Source organism: Notechis scutatus, chromosome 2 (genome assembly GCF_049901735.1).
Source record: "Notechis scutatus isolate UNSWTSFEM ecotype Mainland chromosome 2, rNotScu1.2, whole genome shotgun sequence".
NCBI classification, from domain to species: Eukaryota; Metazoa; Chordata; class Lepidosauria; order Squamata; family Elapidae; genus Notechis; species Notechis scutatus.
Genome location: NC_142010.1, coordinates 163,394,470 through 163,410,941, shown reverse-complemented (window position 1 = coordinate 163,410,941; position 16,472 = coordinate 163,394,470). Strand labels below are relative to the sequence as shown.

The following is a 16,472-nucleotide window of genomic DNA, read 5'->3' as shown; positions in this document are numbered from 1 at the left end:
TGGGTTTTTTTTAAGATACTAGGCAGTCACTTATCTGAAATACAGGTGAAACTCAAAAAATTAGAATATCGTGCAAAAGTTCATTTATTTCAGTGATACAACTTAAAAGGCGAACCTAATATATGAGATAGACTCATTACATGCAAAGCAAGATAATTCAAGCTGTGATGTGTCATAATTGAGATGATTATGGCTTACAGCTCATGAAAACTCCAAATCCACAATCTCAGAAAATTAGAATATTGTGAAAAGGTTCAATATTCTAGGCTCAAAGTGTCCCACTGTAATCAGCCAATTAAGCCATAACACCTGCAAAGGGTTCCTGAGCCTTTAAATGGTCTCTCAGTCTGGTTCAGTAGGAATCACAATCATGGGAAAGACTGCTGACCTGACAGTTGTGCAGAAAACCATCATTGACACCCTCCATAAGGAGGGAAAGCCTCAAAAGGTAATTGCAAAAGAAGTTGGGTATTCCCAAAGTGCTGTATCAAAGCACATTAATAGAAAGTTATGTGGAAGGGAAAAGTGTGGAAGAAAAAGGTGCACAAGCAGCAGGGATGACCGCAGCATAGAGAGGATTGTCAGGAAAAGGCCATTCAAAAGTGTTGGGGACTTTCACAAGGAGTGGACTGAAGCTGGAGTCAGTGCATCAAGAGCCACCACACACAGACGGATCCTGGACATGGGCTTCAAATGCCGTATTCCTCTTGTCAAGCCGCTCCTGAACAACAAACGTCAGAAGCGTCTTACCTGGGCTAAAGAAAAACAGAACTGGTCTGTTGCTCAGTGGTCCACAGTCCTCTTTTCTGATGAGAGCAACTTTTGCATCTCATTTGGAAACCAAGGACCCAGAGTCTGGAGGAAGAATGGAGAGGAATACACTGCAACATGCTTGAAGTCCAGTGTGAAGTTTCCAGTCTGTGTTGATTTGGGGAGCCATGTCATCTGCTGGTGTTGGTCCACTGTGCATCATTAAATCCACGGTCAACGCAGCCGTCTACCAGGAGATTTTGGAGCACTTCATGCTTCCTTCTGCAGACGAGTTTTATGGATGCTGACTTCATTTTCAAGCAGGACTTGGCACCTGCCCACACTGCCAAAAGCACCAAAACCTGGTTCAATGACCGTGGGATTACTGTGCTTGATTGGCCAGCAAACTCGCCTGACCTGAACCCCATAGACAATCTATGGGGCATTGCCAAGAGAAAGATGAGAGACATGAGACCGAACAATGCAGAAGAGCTAAAGGCCGCTATTGAAGCATCCTGGTCTTCCATAACACCTCAGCAGTGCCACAGGCTGATAGCTTCCATGCCACGCCACATTGAGGCAGTAATTGCTGCAAAAGGGGCCCAAACCAAGTACTGAGTACATATGCATGCTCATACATTTCAGAGGTCCGATATTGTTCTATGTACAATCCTTGTTTTATTGATTGCATGTAATATTCTAATTTTCTGAGATTGTGGATTTGGGGTTTTCATGAACTGTAAGCCATAGTCATCTCAATTATGACAAATCACGGCTTGAACTATCTTGCTTTGCATGTAATGAGTATCTCATATATTAGTTTCACCTTTTAAGTTGCATTACTGAAATAAATGAACTTTTGCACGATATTCTAATTTTTTGAGTTTCACCTGTAACATAGGTTCTTGCTTAAGCAGAGAGCTAGACTAGAAGACCTCCAAGGTCCCTTCCAGCTCTGTTCTATAAAAGGTGAACTGGGCTGAGAAAGAGTGACTAGTTCAAAGTCACCAGCCAACTTTCTTGCCTAAGATGGAACTACAACTGTCTCCATGTTTTTAGCCTGGTGCCTTTCTTAGAGAGCTTAGTTTCCAATTGCTTGATCAACTTTGTTGCCATTCTGTAAAGTTGTACTACTATGCTGAAGAGTAGAAATATTTCTATAAGGCATGACATGATCAATGCAAAAGGCAGAGTAACTCCCAGTGATTTGCCAATTATATTTGTATTAATGCAGTATAAAATTACAGTTCATTTGCAGTAATGTTATACTGTTGACTGATTCAAATCCTTGTCAACCACAATTCCAAGCTTTATCCCATTCAATTTTGTATTATGTATTTCACAGCTATTCTTTCACCTCATTAATAAAAATGTGAATGGAACAGAAAGCTACAACACACCACTCCCTATCTTCTTTCAGTTTGATTAACTAAGGAATGCGTTTCAAGAGTCTTCAGCCAACAGCAGTATCCACTATATCAAAGTCATAATTATGTATTTTACTAATCTAAGCTTCTGAGGTATTGTTAGATGTCATGCCCTGGATCAAAAGTGAGATAAGGTTAGCTTGGCAAGACTTGTTCTTGGCAAACCAATGCTGACCTGGCATGAGAAGTTTCTGGGCAATGCCCAGAATCTCTAGACAGTGCAGCTACTCAAAGTACAGCCTTCTCAAAGAGTCAACACATCAATACTTGTGATTTTTAAGGTTAACATTTAGAGGCATCGTTCCCTCGAGGGAAGGTAAGTGCAAGAGGTAAACTATAGGAGAGAGAGCTGGTGTCCACATTCCTTCTTCGGCAGCATCGGGCAAGTAATCGTGGAGAGCAAACTGTGTAGCTAAGCAGACCCACCTTGAGTCCTGGTGGAACTTCCCTTCTCCCCTCAAACCGCGGCATGACTAAGACTAACTCGGTTATCAGCGCGCAGGGCGACGGCTGCGCTTTAACGCGCACCCTAAGCGGTACCGGCACATTTGCCTCAGCCAACCTCCCCACCGGAGCAGGCGACAGAGGGCACCAGGAGAAAACCCGAGTTACAGACGTGCTTTCGGGGCCACGGAAGACCTCCGTCCCGCCTGTGGCGCCCACCAGACGATCCCCCAACACCCTTGGAACGCCAGAGAAGTTCCCGTTGAAGCCCCGCCCATTTCGCATCAGCCTCTTCTCCGGGTTCGCCCCAATGCCGTGGGAAGTATCCCCGAGTCCCATTGGTTCTGCGGCGGTGACAATTCAGGCCCCGAGGTTCGTCATTGGATCCCAGAAAGGAAAGAATGCGCGGCCCGATTATTTTCGTAGCTCTTCTGTCATTGGCTGCTTATATAGCGCGGATGCTTCTTTTCCACCGGAGGCGATTGGTCCCGATGTAGTGCTAGAAGGGAGGGCTCTGTGCGTTCACTTTCTCCTGATTGGATTTTCATCCCAGGCTGTTCGGCTCGGAGACCGTTCGGGTGTTCGGCTCGGCATCCACGGAAGACGCTAAGCAAGGCTGCGTAACTCGGCTTTGAGGGGAACGCGTGCGTAACACCGACGAGAGCGCAGCGGCTCTTTCCGAGTCCGGAGAAATGGGGCGGTCGGTTCCGTATTCCCGAAGACTACTCCGTAGGGGCGCGTAAGCGGAGCAAGGAGTTAGAACCTTGTGGCCGTATCAACAGCAACCGAGAGAAAAGAAGCCGCAACGGCCCCGTGAGCGCGTAGCGGACAAAGGAACCCGAGCGAAGGGGTGGCGGAGGCGGGGCCAAGCGAGACCCACCGCCAGCAACGTCGCAGCCGGCTGAGTCGGGAGGATCTGCCGCTTTCAGCAGCAGCACCACCACCACCACCATGGACCACCCCGCCGTCCTCCAACTGCACTGCAGCGCCGCCCGCCTGAGCCACCTCTCCGGACGCGATTTGCCCGCCCCACGGGCGCTATGAGGAGAACTCCGGCGGCACTCGGCCCCCGCGTTGTCGAGCGAGAGACGGAGTGACGAGGCAGGTAGGCAGGAAGGAAGGAGCCCGCTCCTCAGGCCGCCCCTCCCCCGCGCCCTTCCTGCCCCCGCCGCCTCTCCTCACGGCCCCGGCGGTTTGGCCGCCAGTCTGTCAGATTCTTTTCGCCAGCGGACGCGCCATCCCTCGCGTCATATTCCTCCGCCGGGAAATAGTCCGTCCCTTCTCTGTCTCTCCCCAGCGCCCCCACCCCGAGGAGGGGAAAAGAAAAAAAAAACCACCACCTCTCCTGGCCGTCGCCTTCTCACGTGACTGACTCGCTAGCTAGGAAGGAAGGAAGGCGAGCGAGGAAGAAAGGCGTAGCATCGGAAAGCCGAGCGGTGCTGCTTCTCTTTCCTGCCTCTCACATCAGAAAGGGGCGGGGAGTGACTGGATTGTAGGGCTGGGCGGAGGCGGCCGCGAGCCCAGGCGCTGCTACTGCTACTAGGAATGAAGAGGATGGTGGTGGCCTGCTTGCGATAAAGCGAAGCGGAAAAGGGGCTGGGAGAGACTAAAAAAGGGGGGCGCCCTCCTTTCAGGGTGGGAGCCCCGATCTTTACACTCTGCTTTTCTTCTCTTCGCTGAGAGGACGAAACGGAGCAGAGAAAAGGAAGAGAAACCAGAGGAGGAGAAAGTCGGTCCGATAGGGAAGAAAAGCTAACAGCTAACAACCATGTCAGGGCGCCCGAGAACCACCTCCTTTGCAGAAAGCTGCAAACCGGTGCAGCAGCCTTCAGCCTTTGGCAGCATGAAAGTTAGCAGTGAGTATTGATTTCCATCCTGTGTCCTTTTTTACATCAACTCTCCCAAAAGGAAGCATGTGGTTTTTACCTTTAAGAATATTTTTTTTGTTTTTGTTTCTGTACATTCAGAATTGTCAGATTTGTAACGTCTTTTCGGCTTCCTTCTATTTTTTTCTCCACCCATTCCTTGATTAGGCCTATCCTATAGCTTCCATCTAGGGGAAAAAAGACTTCTTGCTTTCCAGTATATTCCATGGTATGTTACTACAGGTTTTTAGTGTACAGAAGTGGCAATGGCATAATTCTGTACACATTTTGGGTACTTTTTAAAGATTGGATTTTGCAGAGACATCTGGAATTATGTATTTGGTTCATTTCATGAGCTTTTAAATGATTAGGCAACAAATACATTATTTTATTTGCATTAGATTCTATTTCATGTATGGTAAGTAAGAAGAAATGTTATATTATGAACAGTTTAAGGATTTTGCATTTAGAATAAAATTTTCATTTGGTGGTGCAATACTTTCCAAAGTTGAGGCCTGCGTTCTGCACATTTTTAGATGTCACTGTTTCATATTTGACATGTAATTGAGATTTTGTGATGAAACAACTTTTCAGTGTATAAATCATGATGCATATGGCACTGAATACTTTAGTAATACAACTTTATATAATTCTATTTTTCCTACTGTCAGAAAATTTTGGATAAAACATTTATTTTAAAGATATTGTGGTTATGGCTAGTTCTATTTCAAAGCAGTGACATGCAACAAAACTTTAAATAAGCTACTTCCTTTCTTTTGAGAGTGGCTCTCCAATGCAATGATTACCAACATACTTACAGATATTTTATTTCATTAAAATAAATGGCCTTAGTACTGGCTATTAAAGATTTCTGAAAAAATTCAACTGAATAGTCTTCCCTTATTTTCTGATCTTATTTTTGTTTGAAGAGGCTGACCTGCAAAAAACTAAATATGTAACTGCAAGCCAGACAATCAATACACTAACATGTGTGATAGCCCTCTCTTTGTTTTTGAAGTTTCATGCAGTAGGCACAACATGTTTATGAACCCTCAGGTAAACTGTTGACTTGGTGAATTACTAGTTACACAGGTTTGAATTAAAGATTACATTCTACCCAATCCTAATTTAAAATCTAGATTGTATTTCAGTTTTTTAAAAGCACTGCTAACAATTAGCTTGCTTGTATAAAAATCATACAATCTTTGATGCCTTTAAATTGTAGAATATTGTATATTTTGGCAATTCTTCCATGTGATGAGAGCCCGTGAAGAATTACAATTTCTTTCTCAAAACTTGACATTCTACATCACATTAATAGCATAGTATATCAGTTTTCAATTCTGAAAGTGTTCAACCAGTTTATTGATGGGAGAAAGTTAAACCTGACCACAAAAAATGTAAACTTGTTCCTTTTTCTGTCAGTTATGATGGAGAAATGTGACATTGTTTTTTATGGTAATTTCATTTGAAATGACAGTTGCATGCCACACAACTTGTCTATTCAGAAACAGTTCCTATTGCCTTAAATTATAATCTGTGTAGTAGTTTATGCAGACTGTGAATGTAGTCAGAATCTGACCCTCAGTACTATATATAAGCCTTTCTTAGTCCAGAGATCTTTAGTCCTGAGGTGACTCATTAAGAAATTTCCCAGCCAAAATGGTAATTTTTGGGAATGCTAGGATTTCAAATCGGTACATTTCAAGGGTGCTATGATTGCCCCTTGGATAATCATATGCCTGAATTTATAATTTTCAACAAGTCAGGTTTTTTAATGTTAATATTGTATCTGATTTGCATCCAAAACTAAGCCATAATGGATAAATTCATTTTTCATGCTGAAGCCAAAATCAAACAAGTCATACTGTGACATAATACTTTGGTTAACATACTGCTTTTAAACATGTTTGAATTAAATACGAGTTGGTCACATCCAGAGAAGTCCAAGATTGTGATACTGCAGTTACAGCAATGCAGTTCAGCCCATTAAAAAAGGGAGTTTACAAAAACCTGTGCAACGAAACAGGTGTGTTATTGGAATAGTGCTCTTATTTTTAATACCATCTAAGGAAAAAGAACCTCGAGGGATTTTTGCACAATCTTTAGTGATTATTACACACCTTATAGCATTTGGAGATGGAAAATATCAAATGTGGCACTTGGTCATAAAAAAAGATTGGCCATTCTTTAACTGGTTACAATAATAAAAACAGTTTTGATAAAGCTATATCAAGGTTCATGTTTCCTTATGGAATTAATTTGGATCAGGATATGTATACAGGATATTTTCAGGAAGTAATCTAGGTGGAAGCGGATATATAATTTTCTCCAACAGCTCTGGCTGTTTTGTGGTGAAATAGAGATATTTTTCTCCTGCCTCACTTTATTCTTTAATAATTCTTTAATAATGAATACATTTTCTGGCATAACTTGCAGTTTTTATTTTTAAGCAACCAAGTATTTTAATTCTGAATTGTGATGAAGCAAAGGATCTGAATCTAAATTTGTTTTCAGTATTTAGAATTTTGTAAAACTATATTAACATTAATTGCTGTTAATAATGAAGGAAATTATTTCGCATTTAAATATTTAAGTATGTTATCCAATATTATACATACTTGCCCGGTATGCTGTTTCTCTCATAAACATAAAATATTTCCAGAAAAAATGAAAGTTTATTAATAGTAGGGCTATTTAAATACATGTTCAGTGAGAAATATCAATATAATTCCTGATTGAAATATTAATAAATTTAAATATAAATAATACATTTGAAATCACCACACTTGATAAGTAAATATGTACATTATCATTTCTCATTTATGAGAAATGGAAGAATGCCAAGTGTAGTTTGTATATTCACAGATCTTAAGATAAATAAAATATGTTGTCCGATTAGTCTATGATGCTGTTTTATTCAGGTTTTTTTAATTGATTAGTGAAACAGATGCATCCACTAAATCTTACACATATAATGTAATATTTTGATGTAAAGGTTTGCATGTGTTGAATCTTTTGGTATAAAATAGAATCAGGCAGTTTTACTCTAAAGGCAGTGATGCTTTAGACCAGGGGTCCCAACCCCAAGGCTAAATTTTGGCAGATTTAAACATCAACAGCATGACCTAGCTCCAGTGTATATGCAAATGAAACTTGCCTACCGCTTGCATGGACTGATTCCCAATGGGTCATGGACAGATATCAATACATAAAGTTTGCATCCTTTTCCGATATATTAGAGCAGGGGTCCTCAATCCTTGACCCGCAGTACCAATCTGCAAAGCGATGGGCAAGCTTCATTTGCACATATGCGGGAGCTAGGTTGCACGCATGAAACTATCCCTGTTCCTGTTGCTGCTGCTGTTCTATGGAGCAAGAGAGGTTGGGAACCGCTACTTTAGACTATTAATCCTTAGTTCTGCTTAATGTAGTTTTAGTCCAGAAAATGAAGCCTTCCCTAGCTTGGGCGCTAGCAATGGCAGTTTCAGTAAGGGAATTCTGGAGATGGAAATGCGTCTTGAGTTGGAGAAGTATTAGATTGGTTATCTTGATCTCGACTTCATTTATTTTGCATTTTAAACAATTGTGTTATATCCTTTAATACTTTTAAAAAGAAGATCTGGGATAATTAAATTTATATATACACATACGCACAAACGCATGCCCCCACACACATTTCTCAACTTGAGGTCATGCTGTTGATGTTTAAATCTGCCAGAATCCATTGTGCATTTTACAGTTAGCATATGAACTCAGTTGATTTGGAGTGTGAAATAGTTATGCACTAATGGTTTCACAGTCAGATAAATGGAATATCTCAGGTTTTAGCTAAAGTGAGGTGAATTCACTTTTGAAATAAATGTTTTTAATTCATATGTGGCATAATTCTTATATATTTAATAATCATTGGCTTATTGATGAAGCATAGCATGATTCAAACTTTCACTTATATTTCAAGTTATATGAGGTTGGTGCTCTCTGAGAAATGGACCATTTTGGTATCATTTATTTATTTATCAATTTTCTTGTTATATCCATGTTTCCCCGAAAATAGCACCAGGTCTTATTTTGTTTTTGGTCCCAAAATAAGCACTAGGACTTATTTTCAGAGGTGTCTTAATTTTTTTCCATGTATGGGAGGCCCACTTCTTCTATTTGCTCATGGCAGAGCAGGAGGCTTCATGGTGCACCAGTGCCATTGTCACGAGGTGGGGTGGAGCTGCCCCATGGGCCCTGCATTGGCTTCCCTCAGGGCCCCCGCAGCCAGGTCACCCATGCCCTGACACTTGCCTCACCTCATAGCGGTGGCAATTCTGGCATGCTGCTTGGCCTCCTGCTCCATTGCGGCCGTGAGCAGAAGAAGCAGGCTGGCAGCTACATGGGCTCCCGCTGCACATGGCTGTTGGTGCTGTCACTGCGTGGCAGGTGTCGTGCGTGGATGGCCTAGATGTGTGCATTCAGAGGTAAACTGGTGCAGGGTACATGGGGCAGCTCCACCTCACCGCCTCGCCTCATGGCTGCAGCACTGCGACCAACCAGATGGAATGTATGGCTGGGTGGCTGCGCAGGCTCTTAAATAGGGTTTATTTTTGGGTACGGCTTATATTAGCTGCATGCATGAAACATGCTTATTTTTGCGGAAACGGTAGATTTAATTTATTTTAATCTCACCTTTATTATTTCTATAAATAAGGTGATGAATATGCCTAATACTCCTTCTTCTATTTTCCCCAACCAACAATCCTGTGAGGTAGGATTGGGCTGAGAAACAGCGACTGGCACAAAGACACCCAGCTAGCTTTCATGCCCAAGGTAGGACTAGAACTCATTGTCTCCATGTTCCTAGCCTGGTGTTTAAGAGAGCCAGGCTGGCTCTCTTTTTGGATAGGCTTTTTGCTATCCATCTTTTACCATGTCTTTGTTTTCAATTTTATTTTTGAGATTGTTCTGTGTGTAAAGTTGATGTATACAGGTTTATTTCATGAATCCTGGCATGAAGTGTGTGATTATACATTTTCCTCATTACTACAATGGAATGTTAGAATGAATTTATTAGATGGTGGGAGATTTGTACTTTCAAACTTGCAAGATTCTCTTAATGTATCCTTACAATACAGTGCCATAGAATCATAAGGTTAGAAAAGAACTTGGATGTCTTCTAGTCCAATCCACTTGCCAAAGCAGAAATCCTCATACCATTCCAGGCAAACTGTTGTTCAGTCTTTTCATGCAACACTGGTGCATCCACAACTCTGGGAGTTGTTCCATTGATTCATTGCTCTCACTGTCACAGACATGATATTTTTTCCGATTAAAATCGGAATTCCGATTTTTTGGGAATCGCCCGGTGGTGCGGGCGGGCGGGCGGGCGGGCGGTGCGAGCAGCGGGCGGGCGGCGCGAGCGGCAGGTGGCGCGAGCGGCGGGCGGGCGATTTCTTGGCGCGTGGTAGGGGGTCTCTTTTGGCCGGCCCCGATTTTTTTTTCAGAGGGGAATATCATGCCTGCTGTCAGGAAATTCTTCCTTATTTTTAAGTTGGAGCTCCTTTGATGACCTTCCATCCATTGCTTCTTATCCTACCCTCAGGGGATATGGAGAATACAGTGATATCTTCTTCTCTGTGGCAGCTTTTCAAGTATTGGAAGACTGCTATCCTGTCTCCGAGCCTCAGTCTTCTCCTTGTTAAATTAAACATACCTAATAAGCTAAACATACCCAAGTAGAAGTAGTTCATTTTGCTGTGTTTCCTGTCAATTTTTCCGATGATTATAAAATACAAAATAGTTTTATCACTTAAGATGTTTTTTTAATATTCTTGTACTCTTGTGATGAATTAGAGGATTCTTTTTATTAGTTTCTTTCCTTGTTTTACCTTCTTTTACATATTGTATTTATCAATATGATTTAAAATTAGCATTATTAAAGTTGGGTATTTTGTGAAAACCAATACAAATTTCTTATGTCTTTTTTAGGCTTTAACTGTTCAAACCAGATTATGGGCTGATTGTTTGAGCAGGTTGTCCTGCTCTGGTACTGACCCAATAGCCATTTCCTAGGGCTGGATCCATGACTGCAGCCTGTATATGCTCCTAGCCCACCGGGAAGGCAGGCTTAACCTAGCTATAGATGCTACTGCCCAGCTGCAACTTCCTCACCTGTGGTTGGGTACTATGCAACATTGCAAAAATGCGTCTTCCCTACTTGGTATCACAGATACTAGTTGCTGCTCTCTATGGTTATTTTATCCTTGGCTGCTGCTGGACCAGGTCTTCGCTGAAAAGCTGGACTTTCCTTCCCCCTTTTTTTCTTTTCCAAACTCATTGGTGGAAAGGTCCAAAGGTGCATCTTTTCTCTTCTTAAAACCAGATGAAGTTGACAAAAGAGGCCTGCTAATTTCTTTTTTTAGTTCAGATGGTTGTAATAATGGTAAAACTGTGATATTTTCTTTACTATTATTATACTGACACCATGCAGGAGGCTGTCAAATCTGAGGGTGAGTGTGTGGAATGGAATTCATGTAAAAGGTATAAAAGTGAAAACATACATCTCAAAGGTGTAGCTATGGAAAAGAAAGTGATTAGTGCATAGATTCCAGTAATGATCGGAAGAGTACAGAACTAGAAAAGTCACCTGTTAAGATAAGCCATGTTCCAGATAATACCAGACTGTAATTACAGCCAAAATGAATGAAGGGTTGAAATCTGGAAAGGTATTAAGTTGATTTCATTTCTAGATGGTTTACATGTAGAAATCAAGTTAGCCTAAGGCTCCTATATGGAGAGCCCTACAACAGATACAATTTTACAGAATGAACAATGGAGTTAATTGTTTAGGATAGAAAATCAATTTACATTTATAATAGTAATTGTTTAAAATATGTATTCCATCCAGGTAGAATTTTGCTTAGTGAAATTTTTGGCTAAGTTTAAAAAAATGAAGATAGCTAATACATTTGATTAAGTTTAATTATAGACTTAAAGAGCTTATGAGGTTAAGTTTTGTCATAGGTAGTTAGTTATAAAGGTCAATTCAAATGTAAAAAATTGTGGTTACATATAAACTTGAAAGATCCTAGATATGGGTTTCCAGATCACTAGAAATAATCTCAAAAAGTTTTAAAGCATCCATTAAACTAAAATGCAAACTATATAATCAAAATAATTTATGAAGCTTGTGACTTATCAATAAATTTTCTCAAAAATCTGGAATACCAGCAAATTGTAAAGTAGCAAGTACATTGTATGTATTATCTTGGGCAGAGGTAAAATGTCATCAGACAAAAATCTGTATTTTTCTTTGGTCAGATTATGAAAGTGTGTGTATGTATATGTTAAATGGTAGGAAAATGTCAATCACTGGTCTGCAGTTTTGGGGCAAGATTTTAGAAGTAGCTTCCATTGCTTCCTTCCCAAGGCTGAATGAAAGAGTCACTCAATTTCCAGCCTGCTACCTTAACCACTACACCAGACTGGCTCTCATTCATTTAGACCAGTGATCCCCAACCTTTTTGACGCCGCGGCCCGGTACCGGCATCAGCTGGGCGCCGCGGCCCGGTACCGGCATCAACTGGCCGCATCTTTTGACGAAAAGTGCTTCCAGTGACCTCACCGGAAGCACTTTTGCAAAAAGATGGCGGCGCTGCGCTCCGGTGAGCTTTTTCGGGTAGAAATGGCTTTCTACCCGGAAAAGCTCACCGAGCCTGGCGCCCATCTTTTTGATGAAAAAGTGCTTCCGGTGAGCTTTCTACCCGGAAAAGCTCACCGGAAGCACTTTTTACCAAAAAGATGGCGGCGCCAACAACCAGCAGCCCGGTAAGACTTGTTCCGCGGACCACTACAGGGCTCAGTATATACCCTATAATAATTCTGTAATTGTGTTTCACATTCAACAAATTAAATTTATGGGTCTTAATGTATTACATAGTAAAAGATAAGCAGTACTCTTTAGAGTGTCAATATGCTGCAATTTTTCTGTTGCCTACACTATATGATTGAATAAAAATAGTATTAATTTTACACGTTATAAATTCAGGGTCAGTACCACTATTTATGCAAAGTCACAAGTTTCCTATTGCCCTGATTTAGGGGTAGATGATTGTATCCATTTTCTCATTTTAAATATTTTGGTTCTCTTTCCATATCAGTTTATTGATACCAGAAAAAAAATCATATTTGTTTCAACGCATTATTTTAAGACACATTTTTATAAATGCTTTTCCTTTTGAAATGCTATTTATCTCTCCATCCCATTATAAAATAGAAAACCTAGTGCAGTTTTAAAAAGTATATTTAATATGTAGATTGCTTTTGTGAAATATACCAAAAAATTAGGATTGGCAGAGAAAAAGACTCATTTATTCTTGCTCAGATATTGCAAAATGCAGCAGTTAGGTTGTTAACAGCTGTAGCCAGAGGGAATCGTATTACACTGCTCATGAGGGAACTGCAGTGCTTGCCAGTTTACTTCTAGGCCCATTTCAAGATACCATACTGACTTTGACCTTTAAAGCCTTCAACAACTCAGGACTTCATTGTGACAGGGAACACCTACTTGATTTTGTTTTAAGGTCTTGTTGGAGAGATGCTTCTTGAATTTTATATATTCTATGCATTTTATATTCTAATAATAAAACTTCCCTGAATATATGTCCTGTTTGTGGAATTAGAATTACAACTATTTAATTTAGGTTGTGTTCCTGCAGATTTTATCGTTTTCTTTTGTTTCATCACATATTTTGATAATCAGCCTTATCTGCTTGTATATGTACCTTTTGGTATCTTACTTTGTAGGTTATCCTGGTGCATTTTGATTAGTAATTTTAAAATCAAATCTGGTGCTGAAGGAGAAATCACTTACCTATTTCTCCTCTTAAATCCTCCATGGAAGAAATGGTGTGTGTATTGATGGAGGGGAGTGTCTTCAGAAGGAAAATGTCTACAACATAGGGTTGCTATCTCTTTGAGTGTTACCTATCTATTACTTGTATTCCAAATCATAATTATTCTTCCCCGTTATATATAAAATGTGTTGTTTCTTCTGTTCTGACTTTGTATCTTTTGTATTTATGACATTAAAACCATGGAAATATAAAAGAGAAAGTAGAAAAAAAGAAAGAAATATGAAAGAATAAAATAAAAAATGAAAGATAACAAGAAGAATAATATATCTAAAAATGACTTCTGATGGTTTTTATCATACAAAACTAACTGCTCCACCCAAATAATCTATAATGGTTCCCTTCTTCCCATAAACAAGTCTTTTTAATCAACAAATCCCAAAATCACCAATTCATTTTTTATCCATTTTCAGCAAAAATGTATGCCAGGCACTATGCTTGTAAAACATCTTATATAGAGAAAATTGAACCATCTCCCTTTAGTTTCACGTTGAGCAAACTAAGAGATTCACGGAAGAAAAGCAAATGACAGGTAGTCCTTTGGTTACAGTGATAGTTAGGACTAGAATTGGCATTGAAATGGTCATATGTTATGTCATGTGACTATGTCATGTTAAGCAAAGATCTTTTGTGACCCTGACTTCAGATGTCCTGTCAGCTTCTCCATTGACTTGCTTATGACAAGCTTGCAAGGAGCATTCGAAATCATAATCATGTGTTTGCAGGGATTCTGTGATAATCAGAATTCTGAGGATTAGTTAAGTCCCCCTTATTTAGCACAATTGTAAGTTTGGTCATTGAATGAATGTTGTATCCCAAGAACTTCAGTACAAGTAATCCTTGGGTTATGACAGCATTTGAGACCGAGATTCCTGTTGTTAAACAATGCAGTTGTAAAGTGCAATATCATGTGACTGCATAATATAGTGATGGCAATCCTGATAGATCTGGTTGCTATCATAACCCTAGGATGCATGGGTCATTAAGCAGGAAGAGGGGGCAGTTCTCAAGTGTGGGGGGAGTATCCATTTAGTAGGAAGAAGTGGGAGTTCCCAGTTGAAGGGGAGAGTGCAGGAGTCATGGGAGTTCAGTGACTCGGGGTGGGTTGAGGGTTGTAAGTGGTCCCTAGGGACAGGCAGGAATTCTAAGTCTTGATTCTCTATCATTGATTTTAAATAGTAAGCATGTCTGACAACTTGAAATTTAAGTTGGAAGTATCTGATTTCTTAGAAGTAATTAATGCCATCAAAATGGAGCAATAGCTTGTAGATAATTTGATAACTTCACAGTTAATACTTTATTTTTGTTTTGTTTTTTTAGTAACAAATTGCAGAATCTGAATCAAAGAATTTAAGGGTCACTTTCCTAAACTACAACTGGAACTACCGTGTTTCTCATATAATAAGGCCGGGTCTTATTTTTTTTCAGCCCGAAAAAAGGCTAGGCTGTCTTTTCGGGGTGACTTAATTCCTCCCCTTGCATCTTTGGGCGGGCGGGCAGCAACGGCTTGGATGTTGACCTCGGCGTTGGTGGGGCACTTCGTATCGGGGTCAACGCAGGCAGCACCATATCCGGGTGTGCAACAAAAGTACTTCCTAATGGCAAGCCCCCCCACCATTCCTCCCCATTTCGCATGTTTTAATATAGGCCTTAATTTGGGGGGGAGGGGCTTAATTTCATTTCATGCCTATAAAACATGCTGGGACTTCCTATTGGGGGAGGCCGTATTGTTGGAGAAACAGGGTATATTTGCAAGATACAGCAAGAAGCAATTTTCATGTAGCCATTCTATATATATGCATATTTTTATTAAGAATTTTGATTGCAGTAATAAAATTGAATACAAACTAAAAGAAAGAAAAGAGATTATAAAAAAGTAAAAAATGCAAGAAAAAAAGAAAAGAATATTAGGAAAGAGAAAAGAAATATATAAAGAAGTTACTTCCAACCTTCATTACAATTATAAACAGATTTAGTGAGTCTTCATTATATCAAAGGTTACAAACGTTTAATTCTTCATCCAGAATCTCAACATTTATCTCTAAACATCTACAAAGTATTATCTTTTCAGTCCTGGTGTCAGCCAAAGTCTAAAATTTGCCAGAGGGAACAATGTATCTTGTTTTAACCTTGATCTAATAAACCCACTTTATATTATTTCCTTTTACTTCTTATAGTCTTATTCTTTAGTTCATTCAAATGTTGCCATAGGATTTGATTTCTCTTCATTTCTTCCTGTCCCATTCCACAGAGTTCTTCAATACTTTAACAAGCCACTTCTATAAATCCAGTAGGAAAAAATTACCCCAGTTACTCCATTGGTTTGACATTTGTATTTTCCTTTTATTTTTTAAAGCCTTCTTTTGTAGATGTGACATTCTCTTGGCCTGTCAGTTGTAAATCTATTACCATGTTTCCCCCCAAAATAAGACCTGCCCTGAAATAAGCCCGTGTGCATAATATAAGCCCTATCCCAAAATAAGCCCTAGTGAAGTGGGGGTTAGACATGGCTAGCATGTCTGGCAGCAGCCACAGCCCACACAGCACATGTGAGTTGATTATTTGTCCAAGCAGCAGGCAGAGACGGGGGAGGTACGCGATCTGGACGCGCTGTGCAGGCTGCAGGAAAGCTGAGAGTCAGGCCCCAGGCGGATGGCTATGGGAGGCTTGTCTCTCGGCTTGCCTGTGGCCCATGCAGTGCATCGGGATTGCCTGCCTTCTGTATCTCTGCCTCCATTTGCTGCATGTGCTACCCTACTGCTTATTTTGGAGGAAAAAAAAAAGACCGGGTCTTATTTTCGGGGAAACCAAAAACAAGATATAGATGGTATTCATTCCATCTATATCTTGTCAGCTAAAATAAGCTCTACATCTGTCATTTCTTCAGTTATATCTTTTGGACATAGTCTCTTCATAGAAGCAAACATCATTATTGACATTTTTGATACCGTGACTATTTTCTAATTTCAGACTTTAAAAATCTTCTTTAATATTTTCATCGTTAGAAGGTTTTGCAACATTTTACAAGTTTGTAAAATCTTTCCCTAAAATCTTCAGTCCCCTCTAACGTCCAGTTTTTAAATAATGAA

The 16,472-nt window shown here is 40.3% G+C and overlaps 1 protein-coding gene across 13 annotated transcripts in view; it reads left to right on the top strand.

The window, feature by feature from the left end:
• The first annotated feature begins 3,077 nt into the window (after positions 1-3,077).
• Positions 3,078-16,472, top strand: part of GSK3B (glycogen synthase kinase 3 beta) — a 145,554-nt gene continuing 132,159 nt past the window's right edge. For 3 of the 13 annotated variants that reach the window (XM_087957216.1, XM_087957220.1, XM_087957221.1), the window contains exon 1: positions 3,096-4,477. In XM_087957216.1, coding sequence (XP_087813342.1) covers positions 4,390-4,477 — 88 coding nt within the window. In that variant the 5' untranslated portion in view covers positions 3,096-4,389. Of the gene's footprint in view, positions 4,478-16,472 lie in introns of all 13 variants that reach the window. The other 10 variants (XM_087957215.1, XM_087957218.1, XM_087957227.1 and 7 more) reach the window with 8 other exon arrangements.